This window comes from Somniosus microcephalus, chromosome 2 (assembly GCF_052327205.1).
Source record: "Somniosus microcephalus isolate GS21.2 chromosome 2, FLI_Smic_1.0, whole genome shotgun sequence".
Taxonomy (NCBI): Eukaryota; Metazoa; Chordata; class Chondrichthyes; order Squaliformes; family Somniosidae; genus Somniosus; species Somniosus microcephalus.
In genome coordinates this window covers 61,025,671-61,048,617 of record NC_140988.1, presented here as the reverse complement: position 1 = coordinate 61,048,617, position 22,947 = coordinate 61,025,671, and the positions used below count along the sequence as shown (strand labels likewise).

The 22,947-nt window shown below is 44.8% G+C and overlaps 1 protein-coding gene across 1 annotated transcript in view; it reads left to right on the top strand.

Moving 5' to 3' along the window:
• Positions 1-22,947, top strand: part of adad1 (adenosine deaminase domain containing 1 (testis-specific)) — a 165,064-nt gene that overhangs the window by 26,097 nt on the left and 116,020 nt on the right. The window contains exons 2-4 of the mRNA XM_086009729.1: positions 18,805-18,993; positions 19,085-19,237; positions 22,545-22,634. Of these exons, the coding sequence (XP_085865855.1) occupies positions 18,805-18,993; positions 19,085-19,237; positions 22,545-22,634 (432 nt within the window). The remainder of the gene's footprint in view (positions 1-18,804; positions 18,994-19,084; positions 19,238-22,544; positions 22,635-22,947) is intronic.

The following is a 22,947-nucleotide window of genomic DNA, read 5'->3' as shown; positions in this document are numbered from 1 at the left end:
CTACCACAAAACTGGTTCCAATGCCTCAAAAATTTAAAACCCTCCCTCTTACACCACTGCTCAAGCCACGTATTTAGCCTAACTATCCTGTTCTCTGTACTCTTACTAGCACGTGGCACTGGTAGTAATCCAGAGATTACTACCTTCGAGGTCCTACTTTTTAGCTTGGCTCCTAACTCCCTAAATTCTACTTGTAGGACCTCTTCCCTTTTTTTAGCTACGTCGTTGGTACCAACATGTATCACGACAACTGGCTGTTCCCCCTCCCCCTCCAGAATGTTCTGCACCCGCGCCGAGACATCCTTGACCCTTGCACCAGGGAGGCAACATACCATCCTGGAGTCTCGGTCGCGACCACAGAAACCCCTATCTAGTCAGCATGGATTTCATAGAAACATTGAAAAATAGGAGCAGGAGTAGCCCATTCGGCCATTCAATATGATCATGGCTGATCTTCCATCTCAATACCATATTCCCTTTCCCCATACCCCTTGATGCTTTTTTGTGTCTAGAAATCTATCTATCTCCTTCTTAAATATATTCAGTGACTTGGCCTCCGCAGCCTTCTGTGGTAGAGAATTCCACAGGTTCACCACCCTCTGAGTGAAGAAATTTCTCCTCATCTCAGTCCTAAATATAGAAACATAGAAGATAGGAGCAGGAGTAGGCCATTCGGCCCCTTGAGCCTTGTAAGCGAGGATAATCTAGATGGTAAAACAGAACTAACAGACTCGGGTGTTAATCCCAGATCAATAGTTTATTATGAGTGCACACGGGAGAACCACCTCAGCCAACCCCAGCTGGAGGCACCATTCTCAGAGGAAAAGTGACAATACAGCTTAGTTTATACAGTTTATTAGACAACACCCACTTATTACTAATGGGGTGTATACATGGGAATATTAATACTTCATTGGTTTACATGGTTAATCAATCAACTACTAAGCCTGTCCTTCGAACTCAAGTATCCCCTGAATACGTCAGTAAAAAGCTTGTCGACTAGGATGCTTCATATTCATGAGCTATCTCTTACTTTTGTTATCAGTATGGGAAACTATTTTCCAGCAGAGACATGGCTAGCTGGAGAAAAAAGCCACAAGAATTATGCAGCTGGCTACTTCTTCAAGGCCTTATTTGCTGCTGCTTCTTAATCGTGCCTTTGTATTCTTATCTCTTCCAAGAACAGGCTCTTTCTAAACAGTTACCAGGTTGTAATTACAAACAACTTTTCAGAATGTCAGCCAATTTCTATTTGTTAGTCTAAAAGGGTTAATATAGCCAAGTATCCCATGGTGCTTTGCATTTGTTTTCCAGCTAACAAGACTAAATGGTACCTTTCAGATAGTTTTATACCGGTCGAATATTGAGGACCCCTTTCTATCCCTTGAACCAAATTTTATCCTAACAAGCCTGCTCCGCCATTCAGTGAGATCATGGCTGATCATTCAAATTCAGTACCCTGTTCCTGCCTTCTCTCCATATCCCTTGATCCCTTTAGCCTTAAGAAATATATCCAACTCCTTCTTGAATATATTTAATTAATGAATTGTCCTCTACTGCCTTCTTTGGTAGAGAATGCTACAGGTGCACCACTCTCTGGGTGAAGAAATTCCTAATTTCTGTCCTAAATGGCTTACCCCTTATCCTTAGACTGCGACCCCTGGTTCTGGACTCCCCGACGATCGGGAACATCCTTCCAGCATCTAGTCCTGTTAGAATTTTATAAGTTTCGATGAGATCCCCTCTCATTCTCCTAAACTCCAGCGAGTACAAGCCCAATCGACCCAATCTCTCCTCATAAGTCATTCCTGCCATCCCAGGTATCAGCCTGGTGAATCTTCGCTGCACTCCTTCCATGGCAAGAACATCCTCAGATAAGGCGACCAAAACTACACACAATACTCAAGATGTGGTCTCACCAAGGCCCTGTACAACTGCAGCAAGACATCCTTGTTCCTGTACTCAAACCGTCTCGCTACGAAGGCCAACATACCATTTGCCTTCTTAACTGCCTGCTGCACCTGCATGCTTACTTTCAGCGACTGGTGCACAAGGACGCCCAGGTCTCGTTGCACTCCCCCTTCTCCCAATCTATTGCCATTCAGATAATAATCTGCCTTCCTGTTTTTGACACCAAAGTGGATAACCTCGCATTTATCCACGTTATATTGCATCTGCCATGCTTCTGCCCAATCACCCAACCTGTCCAAATCATACTGGAGTTTCTCGGCAACCTCCTCACAGCACACACGCCCACCCAGGTTTGTGTCGTCTACAAACTTGGAGATATTACATCTAGTTCCCTTGTCTAGATCATTAATATATGTTGTGAATAGCTGGGGTCCAAGGACCGATCCCTGCGGTAACCCACTAGTCACTGCCTGCCACTCGGAAAAAGAGCCGTTTATTCCAACTCTTTGCTTTCTGTCTGCCAACCAGTTCTCTATCCAAGTGAATACCTTGCGCCCAATCCCACGTGCCTTAATTTTACACGCTAATCTCTTATGCGGGACCTTATTGGAAGCCTTTTGAAAATCCAAATGCACCACATCCACTGGTTCTCCCTTATCTATTTTACCAGTTACATCCTCAAAAAATTCCAGTGGATTAGTGAAGCACGATTTACCTTTTGTAAATCCATGTTGACTTTGTCCGATCCGGTCACTTTTTTCCAAGTGCTCTGCTATTACATCCTTTATAATGGACTCTAGCATTTTCCCCACTACCGATGTCAGGCTTACCGGTCTGTAATTCCCCGTTTTCTCTCTACCACCCTTTTTGAACAGTGGGGTAACATTAGCTACCCGCCAATCCATGGGTACTGTTCCAGAGTCTATTGAATTTTGGAAGATGACCAGCAATGCATCTACTATTTCTAGGGCCACTTCCTTAAGTACCCTAGGATGTAGATTATCAGGCCCTGGGGATTTATCAGCCCTCAATCCCATCAATTTCCCTAACACCATTTCCCTACAAATACTGATTTCTATCAGTTCCTCCCTTTCATTAGACCCTATGTTCCCCGACATCTTTGGGAGGTTATTTGTGTCCTCCTTTGTGAAGACAGAACCAAAGTATGTATTTAATTTAGTCAGTTTTTATGTTCCCTGCAAGCTTACTCTCATACTCTATTTCCCCCCTCTTAATTAATCCCTTTGTTGAATCCTAAACTGCTCCCAATCCTCAGGTTTACTGCTTTTTCTGGCCAATTTATATGTCCTCTCCTTGGATCTTATGCTATCCCTAATTTCCCTTGTTAGCCACGGTTGAGTCACCTTTTTTGTTTTATTTTTATGCCAAACTGGGATGAACACATTCTGTAGTTTATCCATGCGATCTTTGAATGTGGATTGCCCATCCACCGTCAACCCTTTGAGTGACATTCCCCAATCAATCCTACCCAACTCGCATCTCATACCATCGTAGTCTCCTTTATTTAAATTCAGGACCCTAGTCTCTGAGTCAACTATTTCACACTCCATCTTAATGAAGAATTCGATCATATTATGACCGCTCTGACCCAAGGGGCCTCGCACAACAAGATTACTAATTAATCCTTTCTCATTCCATAATACCCAGTCTAAGATGGCTTGATCTCTAGTTGGTTCCTCGACATATTGGTCCAGGAAACCATCCCGTATACACTCCAGGAATTCCTCCTCCACAGTATATTGTTACTAATTTGGTTAGCCCAATCTATATGTAGATTAAAGTCACCCATGATAACTGCTGTGCCCTTATTGCACGCTTCTCTAATTTCCCGTTTAATGCCATCCCCGACCTCCGCATTACTGTTTGGAGGTCTATATACCACTCCCACTAACTTTTTCTGCCCCTTGGTATTTCTCAGTTCTATCCATAGAGATTCCACATCATCAGAGCTAATATCCTTCCTTTCAATTGTGTTAATCCCCTCTTTAACCAGCAATGCTACCCCACCTCCTTTTCCTTTTTGCCTATTTTTCCTGAATATTGAATACCTCTGGATGTTGAGATCCTAGCCTTGGCCACCCTGGAGCCATGTTTCCGTAATCCCAATCATATATTCGTTTACCTCTATTTGCGCAGCTAATTCATCCACCTTATTACGAATGCTCCTCGCATTAAGACACAAAGGCCTAGAAATTCAGTTGGCTGCGCCACCCGTTAGCGCCTTAAGAGGGCGCTAAGTGGGTTGCAAGCCACTGGCCACGCCTCCCGCTAAATTCAGCGGGACGCTAGTGGTGGCGCTAGCCGTTAGCGCTGCGCCGCTACTGATGATGTCATTGGTGTGCGCAGCGCCCCGCCGACGCCCCAGCTGCGATATTTGGAAGTGGCCCCTGATTTACCGCCGGACGCTATGTGCGACCGGTTCAGGGGGGCCTACCTGCGGCGGTAGAGGCGCAAATTAAAGGAGGTGCGGGGCGGCCATTTTTGTTGTTGGCCGCCTGCCAGCAGCGCTCCCGTCCCCGGCCTCCTGACCACCCCCTCCCCCCGGTGGAGTTCCGGCTGCGTTCCAAGAGCCCGGCACTTCTCCTCGCTGCCGGGCTCTTTTGCCGGCACTCGCGATCCTCGGGGGCCCAGCTGGGCCCTAGATTGCGCTGCACAAGGCCCCTCCCCTTTAAGAAGGGGAGGAAGGCCTGCAGTACTGCAGCGTGTGGTGCTGCGGCACGTTGCGCAACGATATTCAGTCGCAGCGCCCCAAGAGGGATGTGGGGCGCCTCCAGTAGCGCCGCGCTTCCCTTTGGGGCGCTCCAACTGAATTTCCGGCGGGCGGGCGGCCGCGAATGCTTCTGCGGCGCTACTTTTAGCGCCCTGGCAAGGCTGGCGCCCCAAACGGGGCTATAGTCAATTTCTAGGCCAGAGCCTTCAGGCTTGTTTTTTTAACACTCTTAGATCTTTTAGAATTATTATTTACTGTGGCCATGTTTGATTTAAACCCTTGATTTCTCTGCCTGCCACTTTTGTTTTTCTCCTTCCTGTCTTTTGCTTTTATCCTTGTTTCCCTTTCCTCTGTCTCCCCGCTCAGGTTCCCAACCCCCTGCCTGCAATCCCCAGAGCATTAGCAAACAGTCCCTCTAGGACATCGGTCCCGGCCCTGCCCAGGTGCAAACCGTCCGTTTTGTACTGGTCCCACCTCCCCCAGAACCGGTTCCAATGTCACAGGAATTTGAATCCCTCCCCGTTGCACCATTCCTCTAGCCACGTATTCATCTGAAATATCCTTCTATTTCTACTCTGACTAGCACGTGGCACAGGTAGCAATCCTGAGATTACTACCTTTGAGGTCCTATTTTTTAATTTACCTCCTAACTCCCTATATTCAGCTTTTAGGATCTCATCCCGGTTTTTTCCTATATCGTTGGTGCCTATATGCACCACGACAACTGGCTGTTCACCCTCCTCTTCCAAAGTGTTCTGCAGCCGCTCTGAGACATCCTTGACCCTTGCACCAGGGAGGCAACACACCATCCTGGAGCCTCATTTGCGGCCGCGGAAACGCCCATCTATTCCCCTTACAATAGAATCCCCTATTACTATAGCTCTCCCCCTCTTTTTCCTCTCATCCTGTGCAGCAGAACCACCCCTGGTACCAGGAAGTTGGCTGCTGCTGCCTTCCCCTGGTTAGCCATCCCCCCCCATCAGTATCCAAAGCGGTATATCTGTTTGAGAGGGGGATGGCCTCAGGGGACCCCTGCACTACCTGCCTGTGCCTACTACTCTGCCTGTTGGTCACCTGCTCCCATTCTGCCTGTGCCACCTTTACCTGCGGTGTGACCAACTGATTAAACGTGCTATTCACGACGTCCTCAGCATCGCAAATGGTCCAGTATGTATCCAATTGCAGCTCCAGCGCCGCAATGCGGTCTGTCAGTAGCTGCAGCTGGACACACTTCCTGTGTCCCTGACAACCATGTGTGCAGGAAGTGTGCCTGAGTTCTCACATAGTGCAGGAGGAGCATACCATGGCACCGGGCTGTCCTGCCATGACTTACCCTTTAATTAATTCAAATTAAATTTAACAAATCAATCCCACCAATTTCACTACAGTTAAAAGATATATTTAAGGGCCCTGGTTTACAAACAGTCCCCGCTACACCACAGAGAGCTTAGAAAGTATAAACCACAGAGTTAAAGTTTAAAAAAGAGAGAAATACTCACCAACCAATCACTTACCTGCTTTCTGGTGACGTCACACTTCGATTACTTTTTACTTCTCTCCCTCTGAGATTGGTAAGCCTACCTGTGCCTCGGGCTCACCTTTTATAGCTCGCCGCCGCCGAGATTCCCACCGCTGCTGCTCTGAGGCCTACCTGCACCTCGGGCTCACCGCCGCCGGGATTCCCGCCGCTGCCGCTCTGAGGCCTACCTGCGCCTCGGGCTCACCTTTTAAATGTTCTACCCCTTATCCTGAGACTGTGACCCCTCGTTCTCGACCCCCCCCAGCCTGGGGAAACATCCTCCCTGCATCCAGTCTGTCTAGCCCTGTCAGAATTTGATACGTTTCAATGTGACCCCCTCTCATTCTTCTAAACTCTAGTGAATACAGGCTTAGTCGACCCAATTTCAAAAGGGATAGTCCTGCTTGACCAACCTCACTGAATTTTTTGAAGAGGTAACAGAAAATAGACAAGGGCAATGCAGTAGATGTCATTTATCTGGATTTTCAAACTCTGCACAGAGCAGGATTAAACAAACTTGAACAGAGTGCTTTATTTGGGAATTTGGAAAGAATGGGAATTCAGAGAAGAGGGGGAAGGAGTTGCTGCTTTTTGCCTACACTACTTGTAATGCTTTGTGTTATAGTTAGATATTTAATTTCAGTACCCCTAACTTAATCCAGATCAAGTAAGTAGTCAAGAGACTACACTGTAAACTAAGTTACTTAATTACAAATTTAATTAAATAAAACAAGGTCTTAGAGGGATGGCAGTGCAGGTGGTGTGCTGCAACTGCAGCATGTGGGAGTTTGTGCAGAGCATTGTGATCCTGGACAACCACATTTGCAGTAAGTGCCTGCATCTTGAACTTCAGCTCAGAGTTTTTGAGCTGGAGTCTGAGGTGCAGACATTGCAGGCCATCAGGGATGGGGAGTGTTACCTGGACACTTTGATCCAGGAGGCAATCACACCCCTAGGTTAGGTAGTGGTACAGGGCTGGTTGGTGGTCAGAGACAGGAGGATGTTACTGCAACTCAGACAGGTAAGGGTACCCCAGCCTAAGCTTTTGCCCTTGTCCAACAGGTATGAGGTTCTTGCTGCCTGTGTGGATGAGGGAAAAGCCTCCAGGATGGATGAGCAAGCTGACCATGGCATGATGGTGCAGGAAGCCATTCAGGTGGGGGGACTGAAAGGGAATGTAGTTGTGGTAGGGGACAGTATAGTCAAACGAGTTAGATACTGTTCTCTGCAGCCGCGACCGAGAGTTCTGAAGGTTGTGTTGCTTGCCCGGTACCAGGGTTATAGACATCTCCTCGCGGCTGGAGAAGAACTTGGAGGGGGAGGATCCAGTTGCAGTGGTCCACGTAGGAACCAACGACATAGGTAGAACTAGGAATGAGTTTCTGCTGAGTGAGTTTGAGGAGCTAGGATCCAAATTAAAAAAAGCAGAACCTCAAAGGTAATAATCTTTGGCTTGTTACCTGAGCCACACGCAAATTGGCATAGGGACAAACAGATTAGAGGTTTAAATGCGTTGCTCAAAGCGTGGTGTGGGAGGAAGGGGTTTTGGTTCATAGGGCACTGGCACCAGTACTGGGGAAAGAGGGAGCTGTTCCATTGGGACGGGCTCCATTTAAACCGGGCTGGCAAACCAAAAAACTAGGGCAGTAGACAGGGCTTTAAACTAATGAATGGGGGTGGGCGGATGCAGAAAAGAGTAAATTTAAAAGCAGCAAGAGAAATTTCAAAGCTCTAGAGCAGAGTAGAGTTTCAGGTAAAAATAAGCAGAAAGGGTCAGGAAGGGACAGAGAGTAATAAGCCGTCAGTGACATCAGGGAAAAATAGAAATACGTCAAAGCTAAAGGCACTATATCTGAATGCGCGAAGCATTCACAACAAATAGATGAATTAATAGTGCAGATAGAAATGAACAGGTTTGCTCCAACAGCCATAACTGAAACATGGTTGCAAAGTGGCCAAGATTGAGAACTAAATATTCTAGGATACTTAACTTTTAGAAGATATAGGCAAAATGGAAAAGGAGGAGGGGTAGCCCTGATAAAGGATGGGATAAAGACAGTAGAGAGAAAGGATCTTAGCTCAGAAAATCAAAAAGTAGAATCAGTTTGGGTGGAGCTAAGAAACAGCAAGGGGCAGAAAAAATTGGTGGAGTTGTTTATAAGCCCCCAAACAGTAGTTGTAATGTAGGGCAGAGTATAAATCAGGAAATTAGAGGTGCATGTAACAAGGGTAATACAGTAATCATGGGGGACTTTAATCTACATATAGACTGGGCAAACCAAATTTGCAGTAATAGTGTGGAGGATGAATTCATGGAATGTATGCAAGATAGTTTTCTAGATCAGTATGTTGAGGAACCAGCTAGGGAACAGGCTATTTTAGATCTAGTACTGTGCAATGAGAAAGGGTTAATTAATAACCTTGTCGTAAAGGGAAGAGTGACCATAATATGGCCATTGGAATAGTGGACACATTGGTTGTCATCTTCCAAAATTCTATAGATTCTGGAATGGTTCCTGCAGATTGGAGGATAGCAAATGTAACCCCGCTATTTAAGAAAGGAGGGAGAGAGAAAAACGGGGAACTACAGACCTGTTAGCCTCACATCAGTAGTTGGGAAAATGCTGGAATCTATTATAAAGGATGCAATAACTGGGCACTTAGAAACTAATAGTAAGGTTGGGCAGAGTCAACATGGATTTATGAAAGGGAAATCCTGTTTAACAAACCTATTGGAGTTCTTTGAGGATGTAACTAGTGGAGTAGACAAGGGAACCAGTAAGTGTGGTGTATTTGGATTTTCAGAAGGCCTTCGATAAGGTCCCACACAAGAGGTTGGTGAACAAAATTAGGGCACATGGAATTGGGGGTAATATACTAGCATGGATTGAGAATTGGTTAACAGACAGAAAACAAAGTAGGGATAAACGGGTCTTTTTCAGGATGGCAGGCTGTGACTAGTGGGGTACCGCAAGGATCGGTGCTTGGGCCCCAGCTATTCACAATCTATATCAGTGATTTGGATGAGGGGACTAAATGTAACATTTCCAAATTTGCTGATGATACAAAGCTAGGTGGCAGTGTCAGTTGTGAAGAGGATGTGAAGAGGCTTCAGGGGGATCGCGACAGGCTCAGTGAGTGGGCGAGAACATGGCAGATGGAATATAATGTGGATAAATGTGAAGTTATCCACTTTGGTAGAAAAAACAGAAAGGCAGAGTATTTCCTAAATGGTGAAAGATTGGGGAATGCAGATGCTCAAAGGGACCTGGGTGTCCTTGTACATGAGTCACTGAAAGTGAATGTGCAGGTGCAGCAAACCATTAGGAAGGCAAATGGTATGCTGGCCTTCATTACAAGAGGATTTGAGTACAGGAGTGAAAAATTATATAGGGCCTTGGTGAGACCACACCTGGAGTACTGTGTACAATTTTGGTCTCCTTACCTAAGGAAGGATATACTTGCCATAGAGGGAGTGCAACAAAGGTTCACGAGATTGCTTCCTGGGATGGCGGGACTGTCGTATGAGAAGAGATGGAGTAAACTAGGCCTGTATTCTCTTTGAATTCAGAAGAATGAGAGGGGATCTCATTGAAGCATACAAAATTATTACAGGGCTTGATAGGGTAGATGCTGGGAGAATGTTTCCCTTGGCAGGAACCAGGGGCCACAGCCTCAGGATAAAGGGTAGGCCATTCAGGACTGAGATGAAAAGAAATTTCTTCACACCGAGGGTGGTGAATCTTTGGAATTCTCTACCCCAGAGGGCTGTGGAGGCGCAGTCATTGGATATATTCAAAACAGAAGTTGATAGATTTCTGACTAGTAAGGGCGTCAAGGGATATGGCGTTAAGGCCGGTGAATGGAGTTGAGGCAGAAGATCAGCCATGATCTCATTGAATGGCGGAGCTGGGCTGAATGGCTTACCCCTGCTCCTTGTTCTTATGTTCTCCTCGGGTACTGTCCCCCTTCCCTTCAAATCTGCCATCATCACTCCTCTCCTTAAAAAAACCCACCCTTGATCCCTCTGTCCTTGCAAACTACCGCCCCATCTTCAACCTCCCTTTTCTCTCCTTGAAGGTACGAGCGCCTCCCAAATCTGTGCCCATCTTTTCCTGCAATTCCTTGTTTGAATCCCTCCAAACAGGTTTCCACCCTTGCCACAGTACTGAAACCGCCCTTATCAAAGTCACAAATGACATTCTGTGTGACTGTGACTGTGACAAAGGTAAACTAACCCTCCTCGTCCTTCTCGACCTATCTGCAGCCTTTGACACAGTTGAGCACACCATCCTCCATCAACTCTCCTCCGTCTTATAGCTGGGTGGAAATGCCCTTGAATGGTTTCATTCTAATCTATTGAATCATAGCCAGAGAATCACCTGCAATGGCTTCTCTTCCCACTTCTGCATCGTTACCTCTGGAGTATGCCAAGGATCTATCCTTGGCCTCCTTCTGTTTCTCATCTACATGCTGCCCTTCGGCGATAACGTCCGAAAACACATCAGGTTCCACATGTATGTTGATGACATTCAGCTCTATCTCACCAACACCTCTCTTGACCCTTCCACTGCCTCTGCTTTGTCACACTGCTTGTCTGACTTCCAATATTGGATGACTAATTGGATGAGCAAAGGATGACTCAAAAAAATAATAGAGAAGATGAATTATGAGAGTAAACTGGCAAGAAATATTAAAACAGAAAGTAAGAGCTTCTACAGGTATATAAAAAAAAAGAGCAGCTAAAGTAAACATTGGTCCCTTAGAGGATGAGAATGGGGAATTAATAATAGGGAACGGGGAAATGGCAGAGACTCTGAACAAATATTTTGTATCTGTCTTCACGGTAGAAGACACTAACAACATCCCAATAATGGATAATCAAGGGGCCACAGGGAGGGGGGAAACTAAAGACTATCACTAAGGAAAAAGTACTTGGTAAAATAATGGGACTAAAAGACGATAAGTCCCCTGGACCAGATGGCCTGCATCCCAGGGTTTTAAAAGAAGTGGCTGCAGAGATAGTGGATGCATTGGTTGCAATATACCAAAATTCTGGAGAGGTCCCAGCGGATTGGAAAACCGCAAATGTAACACCCCTATTTAAGAAAGGAGGGAGTCAGAAAGCAGGAAACTATAGACCAGTTAGCCTAACGTCTGTCGTTGGGAAAATGCTGGAGTCCTTCATTAAGGAAGCAGTAGCAGGGCATTTGGAAAATCACAATGCAGTCAAGCAGAGTCAGCATGGTTTTATGAAAGGGAAATCATGTTTAACAAATTTGCTGGAGTTCTTTGAGGATGTAACGAGCAGGGTGGTTAAGGGTAAGCCAGTGGATGTGGTGCATTTGGATTTCCAGAAGTCATTCGATAAGGTGCCACATAAAAGGTTACTGCATAAGATAAGAGCTCATGGAGTTGGGGTTAATATATTAGCATGGATAGAGAATTGGCCGGCTAACAGAAAGCAGAGAGTCGGGATAAATGGGTCATTTTCTGGTTGGCAAGCGGTAGCTAGTGGGGTACCACAGGGATCGGTGCTGGGGCCTTAACTATTTACAATCTACATTAATGATTTGGATGAAGAGACCGAGTGTAATGTAGCCAAGTTTGCGGATGATACAAAGATGGGTGGGAAAGCAAGTTATGCAGAGGACTCAAAGAATCTGCAAAGGGATATAGACAGGCTATGAATGGTCAAACATTTGGCAGATGGAGTATAATGTGGGAAAGTGCGAGGTTATCCACTTTGGCAGGAAAAATAAAAAATAAATTATTTAAATAGAGAGATTACAAAATGCTACAGTTCAGAGGGACCTGGGGGTCCTTGTGCATGAAACACAAAAAGTTAGTATGCAGGTACAGCAAGTAATCAGAAAGGCAAATGGAATGTTGGCCTTTATTGCTAGGGGGTTGGAGTATAAAAGCAGGGAAGTCCTGCTACAACTATACAGGGTATTGGTGAGACCACACCTTGAGTACTGCGTACAGTTTTGGCCTCCTTATTTAAGGAAGGATATACTTGCATTGGAGGCAGTTCAGAGATGATTCACTTGGTTGATTCCTGAGATAAGTGGGTTGACTTATGAAAAAAGGTTGGGCCTATACTCATTGGAATTTAGAAGAATGAGAGGTGATCTTATTGAAACATAGAAGATACTGAGGGGGCTCGACAAGGTAGATGCAGCGAGGATGTTTCCCCTCGTGGGGAAATCTAGAACTCGGGGGCATAGTTTCAGAATAAAGGGTCGCCTTTTTAAACTGAGATGAGAAGGAATTTCTTCTCTGAGGGTCGTAAATCTGTGGAATTCTCTGCCCCAGAGAGCTGTGGAGGCTGGTTCATTAAATACGTTTAAGGTGGAGATAGACAGATTTTTGCAAGATAAGGGAGTGAAAGGTTATGGGGAGCGGGCAGGGAAGTGGCTTTGAGCCCAAGCTCAGCCATGACTATTGAATGGCGGAGCAGGCTAGAGGGGCCAAGTGGCCTATTCCTGCTCCTATTTCTTAGGAGAAATTTCTTCCAACTAAATATTGGGAAGACTGAAGCCATTGTCTTTGATCTCCGCCACAAACTCTATTCCCTGACCACCATTTCCAGCCCTGGTAACTCTGAAGCTGAGCCAGACCATTCGCAACCTTGGTGTTGTGTTTGACCCCCATATTCCACCCTACATAAACTTGTGCTCAACCAAAACTCTGCTGCCCATGTCTTAACTCGCACTAGTCTCGTTCACCCATCAGCCCTGTGCTCGCTGACCTACACTAGCTCCCGGTCCAACAACACCTCCATTTTAAAATTCTCATCCTTGTTTTCAAATCCTTCCATGGCCTCGCCCCTCCCTATCTCTAACTTCCTCCAGCCCTGCAAGTCTTCGAGATCTCTGCACTCCTCCAATTTCCCTAAACTTCTCTCCTTTTTAAGATGCTAATTAAACCCCACCTCTTTGACCAAGCCAGGGGGTGATGGGTGGATGAGACTTGGTGCGAGTTAAGATACGGGCAGCAGAGTTTTGGTTGAGCACAAGTTTATGTAGGGTGGAAGATGGGAGGCCAGGAGAGCATTGGAATTGCCAAGTCTAGAAGCAGCAAAGGTCTTGATGAAGGTTTCTGCAGCAGATGAGCTGAGGCAGGGTCGGAGTCCGGCGACGTTACAGAGATGGAAGTAGGCAGTCTTGATGATGGAGCGGATATGTGGTTGGAAGCTCAAGCTTTTGGTCTTCTGCCCTGATAGCTCCTCTGTGGTCGGTGTCAAAAATGCTTTTATTGATAACGGTCTTGTTAAGCACCTTGGGACGTTTTGCTACGTTAGAGGCGCCATAAGAACATAAGAACATAAGAAGTAGGAGCAGGAGTAGGTCATATGGCCCCTCGGGCCTGCTCCGCCGTTCAATAGGATCATGGCTGATCCGAATCTAGACTCACGTCCACTTCCCTGCCCTCTCCCCGTAACCCCTAATTCCCTTGCCTGCTAGGAAACTGTCTATCTCTGTTTTAAATTTATTTAATGTTGCAGCTTCCACAGCTCTCTGGGGTAGCAAATTCCATAGATTTACTACCCTCTGAGTGAAGAAGTTTCTCCTCATCTCAGTTTTGAAAGGGCAGCCCCTTATTCTAAGATTATGCCCCCTAGTTCTAGTCTCACCCATCAGTGGAAACATCCTCACCGCATCCACCCAATCAAGCCCCCTCACAATCTTATATGTTTCGATAAGATCGCCTCTCATTCTTCTGAACTCCAATGAGTAGAGGCCCAACCTACTCAACCTTTCCTCATACGTCAACCCCCTCATCTCTGGAATCAACTGAGTGAACCTTCTCTGAACCGCCTCGAGAGCAAGTATATCTTTTCTTAAATATGGAAACCAAAACTGCACGCAGTATTCCAGGTGTGGCCTCACCAATACCCTGTATAACTGCAGCAAGACCTCCCTGTTTTTATACTCCATCCCCCTTGCAATAAAAGCCAAGATTCCATTGGCCTTCCTGATCACCTGCATACTAACTTTTTGTGTTTCATGCACCAGGACCCCCAGATCCCTTTGTAATGTAGCACTTTGCAGTTTCTCTCCATTTAGATAATAACTTGCTCTTTGATTTTTTCTGCCAAAGTGCATAACCTCACACTTTCCAATATTATATTCCATCTGCCCACTCACTTAGCCTGCCTATGTCCTTTTGCAGGTTTTTTATGTCCTCCTCATTCACTGCTTTCCCTCCCATCTTTGTATCGTCGGCAAACTTGGATACGTTGCACTCGGTCCCTTCCTCCAAATCGTTAATATAGATTGTAAAGAGTTGGGGTCCCAGCACTGACCCCTGCGGAACACCACTAGTTAGTGATTGCCATCCTGAGAATGAACCATTTATCCCAACTCTTTGTTTTCTGTTAGATAGCCTATCTTCCACCCATGCCAGTATATGACCCCCAATCCCGTGATTTCTTATCTTGATCAGTAATCTTTTGTGTGGAACCTTGTCAAATGCCTTTTGGAAGTCCAGATACACTACATCCACTGGTTCCCCTTTATCCACCCTGTATGTTACGTCCTCAAAGAATTCGAGCAAATTTGTCAAACATGACTTCCCTTTCATAAAACCATGCTGACTCTGTCCTATTAAATTATGTTTATCCAAATGCTCTGTTACTGTTTCCTTAATAATGGACTCCAACATTTTGCCAACCACAGATGTTAGGCTAACTGGTCTATAGTTTCCAGCTTTTTGTCTACTTCCCTTCTTAAATAAGGGTGTTACATTAGCAGTTTTCCAATCTGCCAGGGCCTTTCCTGAGTCCAGGGAGTTTTGGAAAATAATCACCAATGCATCCACAATCCCTACCGTTACTTCTCTCAAGACCCTAGGATGTAGGCCATCAGGTCCGGGGGATTTATCTGCCTTATGTCCCATTATTTTACTGAATACCATCTCTTTAGTGATTTTAATTGTGTTTAGCTCCTCCCCCCTCATTGCCCCCTGTTTGTCCAGTGTTGGGATATTTTTAGTGTCCTCTACTGTAAAGACTGATACAAAATATTTGTTCAGCGTCTTTGCCATCTCCATGTTCCCCACCACTAGTTTCCCGGTCTTATCCTCTAAGGGACCAACGTTCACTTTAGCCACCCTTTTTCTTTTTATATAGCTGTAGAAACTCTTGCTATCTGTTTTTATATTTTTTGCTAGTTTACTTTCATAATCTATCTTCCCTTTCTTTATTAATCTTTTAGTTATTGTTTGCTAGCTTTTAAATGCTTCCCAATCTTCTATCCTCCCACTAGATTTGGCTACTTTATATGCCCTTGTTTTCAGTCGGATACCATCCTTTATTACTTTACTAAGCCACGGATGGCTGTCTTCTTTTACTCCCCTTTTTCCTCAGTGGAATATATTTATCTTGAAAGATGTGAAATATCTCCTTGAATGTAGACCACTGCTCTTGTACCGTCTTACACTTTAATCTGTTTTCCCAGTCCACTTTAGTCAATTCTACTCTCATACCTTCATAGTCTCCTTTATTTAAGCTCAGTACGCTGGTTTGAGATCCAACTCTCTCATCCTCAAACTGAATTTGGAATTCAACCATATTATGGTCACTCATTCCAAGGGGATCCTTTACTAGGACATTTTTTATTAATCCTGTCTCATTACACAGGACCAGATCTAAGATTGCCTACCCCCTGGTTGGTTCAGTTACATACTGCTCAAGGAACCCGTCCCTAATACACACTATGAACTCTTCCTCAAGGTTGCCATGCCCAATTTGATTAGTCCAGTCAATATGAAAGTTAAAATCCCCCATGATTATAGCTGTTCCCTTATTACAAGCCCCAACTATTTCCTGATTTATACTCCGACCAACAGAGTTGCAACTGTTAGGAGGCCTATAGACTACGCCCACTAGTGACTTTTTCCCCTTTTTCTTTATCTCCACCCAAACTGTTTCACTATCCTGATCCTTTGACCCAGTATCATTTCTGACTATTGCAGTGATTCCATCCTTGACTAACATAGCAACCCCACCTCCCTTTCCTTCCTGTCTGTCCTTCCTAATTGTCAAATACCCTTGTATGGTTAGTTCCCAGTCATGATCATCTTGCAGCCATGTTTCCGTAATGGCCACCAGATCATACCCATGTGTAGTTATTTGTACCATCAACTCGTCTATTTTGTTACGAATGCTGCGTGCATTCAGATAAAGAACTTTCAAATATGTTTTCTGACAATTTATTCCTGCTTTTAGCCCTTTTACTACTTTACCTTTATCATTATATACATTCTGGCCTAGAAATTCAGTAGGCCTAGCGCCCCATTTGGGGCGCTGGAGGGCCTAGCGCCGGAGTTATGGCCAGTTTAAAAATTCCCTGGGGCCCTGGAATCGGCGGTAGACCGGTAGCGCTGCGCCGGCACCGATGATGTCATCGGTGTGCGCAGCATCCCGGTTGCCATGCCGACGGGCCCCAGCGCCGAAATTCAGTTGCGGCCGCCTCGCCCGTGGCAGCCGCAACTAAGACTCTGGTAACAGAGTCTTACACGACTTTGCGCCGGCGCATAAAGGTGGAGCGGCGGCCGGCCGCTTTCCCGCCGGCCGCCTGCCCGCACCTCCCTCCCCGGACTCCCCCCCCCCCCCCCCCCCCCCCCCCGCGGAACAGATGCTTCTCGGCTGCGAGCCCGGCACTTCCCTGAGGTGCCGGGCTCATTTTTGTGGTGATTTTACTGGCCAGCGGGCGGGTGCAGGCAGCTCCTCCTTAACTGAAGGAGGAGGCCTGCACTTCCCGAGCCTGCCGCACCGCATCGGGCGCCAGTTTTCAGGCGCAAACACCCTTCAGTAGCACCGGCAGCCGTTTGGGCGCGGCGCTACTGAATTTTTGGCGCGCGCAGGGGGACTTAGCGCCGGCGCTAACTTTCCGGCGCTAAAGCCCTGGCGCGGCGCCAACTGAATTTCTAGGCCTCTGTCCCTTCCTGACACACTCTGGTTTTTAATTCCCCCACTGCTACCTTTATTGCCTTCTCCGCTGTCATTTTTATTTTTAGCTCTCTTAAAACCTCCCCGCCATTAATTAGTTTAAAGCCCTCTCTACAGCCCTAGTTACTCGATTCGCCAGGATTCTAGTCCCAGCACTGGCCAAGTGAAGTCCGTCCCAACGGAACAGCTCTCTCCTGTCCCAGTACTGATGCCAGTGTCCCAAGAAGCAAAACCCATTTCTCTCACACCAGTCTTTGAGCCACGCATTTAACTCTCTAATTTTATTTACCCCAGCCAAATTTGCACGTGGCTCAGGTAGTAATCCAGAGATTACCACCATTGTGGTTCTGCTTTTTAATTTGGCCCCAAGCTGCTCAAACTCCCTCAGCAGAACCTCTTTCCTTGTCCTATCTATGTCGTTGGTACCAACATGGACCACGACAACTGGATCCTCCCCCTCCCACTCCAAGTTTCTCTCCAGCCCAGAGGAGATGTCCTTAACCCTGGCACCGGGCAGGCAACACAGCCTTCGGGACTCTCGCTCTCGGCTGCAAAGAACCCTATCTATCTCCCTAACGATACTATCCCCTACCACTACAACATTTCTTTTAACTCCCCCCCACTTGAATGGCCCCCTGCTCCACGGTGCTGTGGCCAGGTTGCTCATCCTCCCCGCAGTCCCCGTTCCCATCCTCACAGTGAGTAAGAGCCTCAAACCTGTTGGACAAGAGCAAGGGCTGCTGCTCCTCCAACACTACCTCCTGGGGATCCCTATACCTGCCTCACTTCTAGTCACACCATCCTGTCCCTGGCCACGGACTACATCTGAATTAATTACTCTAATTGGTTTGACTACCTCCTGAAACAGAGTCCAGGTAACTCTCCCCCTCCCTGATGTGTGTCAGTGTTTGAAGCTCGGATTCCAGCTCATCAACACGGAGCCGGAATTCCTCGAGCAGCCAGCACTTACTGCAAATGTGATCACTGTGAGCATCAATGGTGTCCACCAGCTCCCACATATTGCAGCAGCAACACATCACCTGCTCTCCCATTCTATGTAATTAATTAAATGTATTAATATTATTTTTAAATACCCTCTGCCCCGATTTTAGATGATGAATATCACACCTTAGAAACTATAAACCACAGAGTTTAAGTTTAAAAAGAGAGAAATACTCACCAACCAATCACTTACCTGCTTTCTGGTGATGTCACACTTCGATTATTTTTTACCTCTCTCCTTCCCTTTGAGTTCCGAGTTTGGAGACTGGTACGCTTTACCTGGTCTCTGGAGCCTTTTATAGCCCCGCTGCTGCCGCTGACTTCCCGCCGACGCTGAGGCCTTACCTGGTCTCTGGAGCCTTTTATAGCCCCGCTGTGGCCGCTGAATTCCCGCCGACGCTCTGAGGCCTTACCTGGTCTCTGGAGCCTTTTATAGCCCTGCTCTGCCACTGAATTCCCGCCGACGCTCTGCGGATTTACGTGGTCTCTGGAGCCTTTTATAGCCCCGCTCTGCCACTGAATTCCCGCCGACACTCTGCTGTATAAATGCAAGTTGTTCATCTACCATATCCTAGTTCACATGTAACAGTGTGTCCAGGAGTGCTATATGTTTTGACCAAAAGTCAATCATGCTTTTATAACTAGTTGCATGGTATAATTTTAAATTTATGTATGTTTTTTCAGGTCAATACCCAAAGCCACAATTTGCTGAATATACTAAACCGCTCCTAAACACTGCACTACCGCCTAAGAAAGTTTCTAGGGAATTTATTGATAAATACAGGCGTGGTGAGATCAACCCAGTTTCAGGCTTGCATCAGTATGCACAAATGTTGCGTATGCAACTAATTTTAAAAGAAACTGTAGCTACAGGTAGGTGGAATTTATTTTTCTGCTGCAGATGCCCCACTAGAAAATTATTTTATGTATCCATTCAGCTGAATTATTAAATTTCTCTTTCTAGGCAATGTGTTTGGACAATACTTTGCATTCTGTGCTGTGGTTGATGGTGTTGAATACAAAACTGGAATGGGTCAAAATAAGAAAGAAGCAAAAGCCAATGCTGCACAGTTAGCTCTTGATGAACTTCTGGACACAGAACTGAACAAAACTTCAAGTAAGTAAAAAAAAAAAGAGTTTCTGTTGCAGTAAACTTGTTCTTTATGACCAAAACAAGGTGAGCTGGAGGTAAGGCATTTTCTACAGGGAAGGAGAATTGCACAGTGAATCACAGCTGCTAAGCCATTGTTACTTGCCATTATGTATCTCGAAGCAGCTACTTACAAAGCCATATTGGCAAAGTCCAGGGAGCAGATTGCATATACGGTCAGCTGAAAAATGATATTTCATAACAGACAAAATCATGGATACATTTAAAGATGAAGATTTTGTTCAGTCGGCTTTCCTTTTTTTAGCTTACATCTGAATTGCCGAACTATTTTTTCTTACTAGGTCAGTGATTAAAGTGTAATACTTACAATACGTGTTATTACTGAGAATAGTTTTTTACATTAACATTTTGGAATTCATCAGTTATTGAAGTACTCTGATGTACTTTGTAAACTGTAAACTTCGAAAGAACTGTTTGATTTCTGAATTTTGTGAATTCTGAAAGGATCAATGCTAAAACTTGAATGGATACTCCAGAATTAGGCCTTGTCTTTGATTATATTCATAGGAAAAATATAGTCTTATATAAAAAAAAAAATCAATTGTAAACCTACCACAAGTGCCTTTTCAAGATTAGACACAGAATCATCATGATGTATATGCCTAACATGCATTTCCAATGTTCACTGGAACATTTATTTGAAAAAAAATAATTTTGGAATTAAGAGGCTAAATATGAAATTAAGGAAAGCTAGAGGAGGCATACTTAATATTGAAATTCCTCTCTATACATTTATCCCTTAATGTTCTTTATGTGTCTCGTGTGTGGAGCCATATCAAATGCCTTCTGAAAATCCAACTAGATTATAGCTATTGAAGCGCCCTCTGCAACCTGTTTAGTTACATCCTCAAAGAACCCAGTAGATTTGGGAGACATAACCTATTGCTTCTAAATTCATGTTGACTCTCTATGATATTGAGCATTTTCCCCACAACTAATGAGTGATAGGTCTAGAATTCCTAAGTTCATGTTCACTTTGTAATGAATGCCAGAGTAACATTTGCTATTCTGCAGTCCTTGGGTACATCACTTGTATTTTTGGAACTCCTAAAAGAAAATGTTTCTGTTTGAAGGCTGTGGGCTGACGAGACATTTATTGACCATCCCTTTTTGCATAGCAGTTCTTTGTACAACGGAGTGGCTTGCTCGGCCACTTCAGAGGACATTAAAAATCAACCATGTAGTGTGGACTAGTCACAAGTTGGTCAGACCAGATGAGGGTGGTAGGATCCCTTTTCTGAAGGACATTAATGAATCAGTTGGGTTTTTACGATAATCCGGCAGTTTTTGTAGTCATTTTTTTTTCTGATGCTAGCTGACAAATTACCAGATTTAATGAATTCATGATTAGATTTGAACTCATGACCACTGGTAACTAATCTACTAATATAACCACTGCAGTATCATACCTCAATATTCACCACAGTCTTCTTACTTTCTTTATCATGCTCCTGAGGAATCTAGGATATATGCCATCTGATCCCAGTGCCCGATTTATGTGTAATTTCTTGATTCTTGATTTGCTTTCACTACTTGGGTCTTGCTAATATCCAAGTATTATAGATTCCTGAGCTAAAATAATCCAAACTGTCTACTCTACAGTCTTCCATTGTGGAGACTGAAGTGAAGAATTAATTCAGCACCTATGTAATTTCGTGAACCTTTTGTAATACTTCTGTACCACTTCGCACTTCATGGATCTATCTGTTTTTCTGTCATTCTGACAATTTATGTACCACTAGCTATAGTCTGTTTCTCCATTACTCTATTTTCTGAATGCTCATTTTAGATATCCTTACCTTATTTCTGTATAAATCCCAATCTTCATTGGTCTTCTCTTCTTGCATATTATAAAATTATGAGGGGCCTAGATAGAGTGGCTAGGAAGGACCTATTTCCCTTAGCAGAACGGTCAATAACCAAGGGGAATAGATTTAAAGTAAATGGTAGAAGGATTAGAGGGAGTTGAGGAGAACTTTTTTCACCCAGAGGGTGGTGTGGATCTGGAACTCACTGCCTGAAAGGGTGGTAGAGGCAGAAACCCTCATCTCATTTAAAAAGTACTTGAATGTGCACTTGAAGTACCGTAACGTACAGAGCTACGAACCAAGTGCTGGAAATTGGGATTAGGCTGGCTAGCTCTTCTTCGGCCTACACAGACACAATGGGTGGAATGGCCTCCTTCTGTGCCGTAAGTCTTTATGATGCTATTCTATGATTCTATTTTGAGCACCGTAGTGGCTCAGTGGGTAAATGCACTAACCAGTTTGAGCCATGCAATCTGGGAATGCCCTGGGATGATGTGCCCCAGGTTTGATAAATCTGTATTGACTTTTTCAATATCTTGAGAGGGCAGGGCAGTAAAATTGGCAGTGTCCCCCAAGAAGGGGAGAGAAGAATAAAAATAGGCCAAAGTTCCTAATTACTAGCCAGGGACTCCTGCTGAAAAGCAGGGTGGTTGCGGGGGATGGGGAGGTGGGTGGAGCGTGGCGCCAGAAAGGAAAATTGGGCTCGGCTTTGATGTTCCACTGGGCCTACAACAAAGAATGGTCATTTGGGCAGAGGGCTGCTGTCACCCATGAATATTATCATGCGTGAATTAAAACCTTCAGGGGAGAAGAGAAGGGGGAAAAGTTAATTTGCTTGGTGTCTGCTAAATTTGATCTTTTTCTGCAACTGTGGCCTTGGTCTTGCCGTATTTTTCCTTATCCACATTGGAGTATACTTTTTTGTGCTTAGCACAAGTTGCGTTTAATAGGAAAAGCCTAGTTAAAAACAATAGAAATGATGGAAAGAGCTTTCATGCATTACTGCACAGTGAGTATTGTGGCTGTAGTATAAGTCCCCCACTGCATGCCATAACTGCGGTTTTTTCTCTTGTCCATTATGGTGGTTTCACTGTGGTTATCTTTGCAAAAAACATTTTCTTGCTCAGAAATTTCTCAAAGATTTGTCTTTTATTTGTGCATTTTGGTGGATCAAACCTGAATGAAACACCTTGCAGATAAATTTAAGTAAAGTAGAGCCTGGGGAAAGGGGCCACTACAATACCTACTGCCTATAATCTCTTAAAGGGAACATGTCTCTTAGATTTTCTTCCCCACAGTGGATTATTGGATTGATTCTCTCTGGTATATGAAAGACAACTTGTATTTGAAAGTCCATGAAAATATAGTATTCTAGTTATGGCAGTGCTGATTTTCAATGATAAACATAATTGTTCACCAGTATTTGAATGTTTGTTTATTTTCAGCTTCAGATCGAGGTCCAATACCTGCTGAACGAAGGGTAATACCTACATCAAGTCTGCCTTCAAGAAACCAGCCTTCAAAGTTAGGTTATGGTAAGGAAGTATTAACTTTCCATAGCTCAGGGTGAATATCATTTGAGCAGAATAGCTGATGCTGTGCTATTAGATCATGATCCTGAGACTAAATATGCTTTTTCAAAAAATGTAGGTTCTGTATTTCTTAATTATTGCATGTTGTACTATTGAAGTAACGAGGCGTTTCACATGTCAGTTTTGAAGATGAACACAGGTAAATCTCAGCCGAGTGAAACCTAGCATTCATATATCAGTGACTAATGAGCAGCATTTTGTTTCAAGAAAGGCTTGTACAGCATTAAAAAGTGAAACATCGCTACTGTGGGATCTC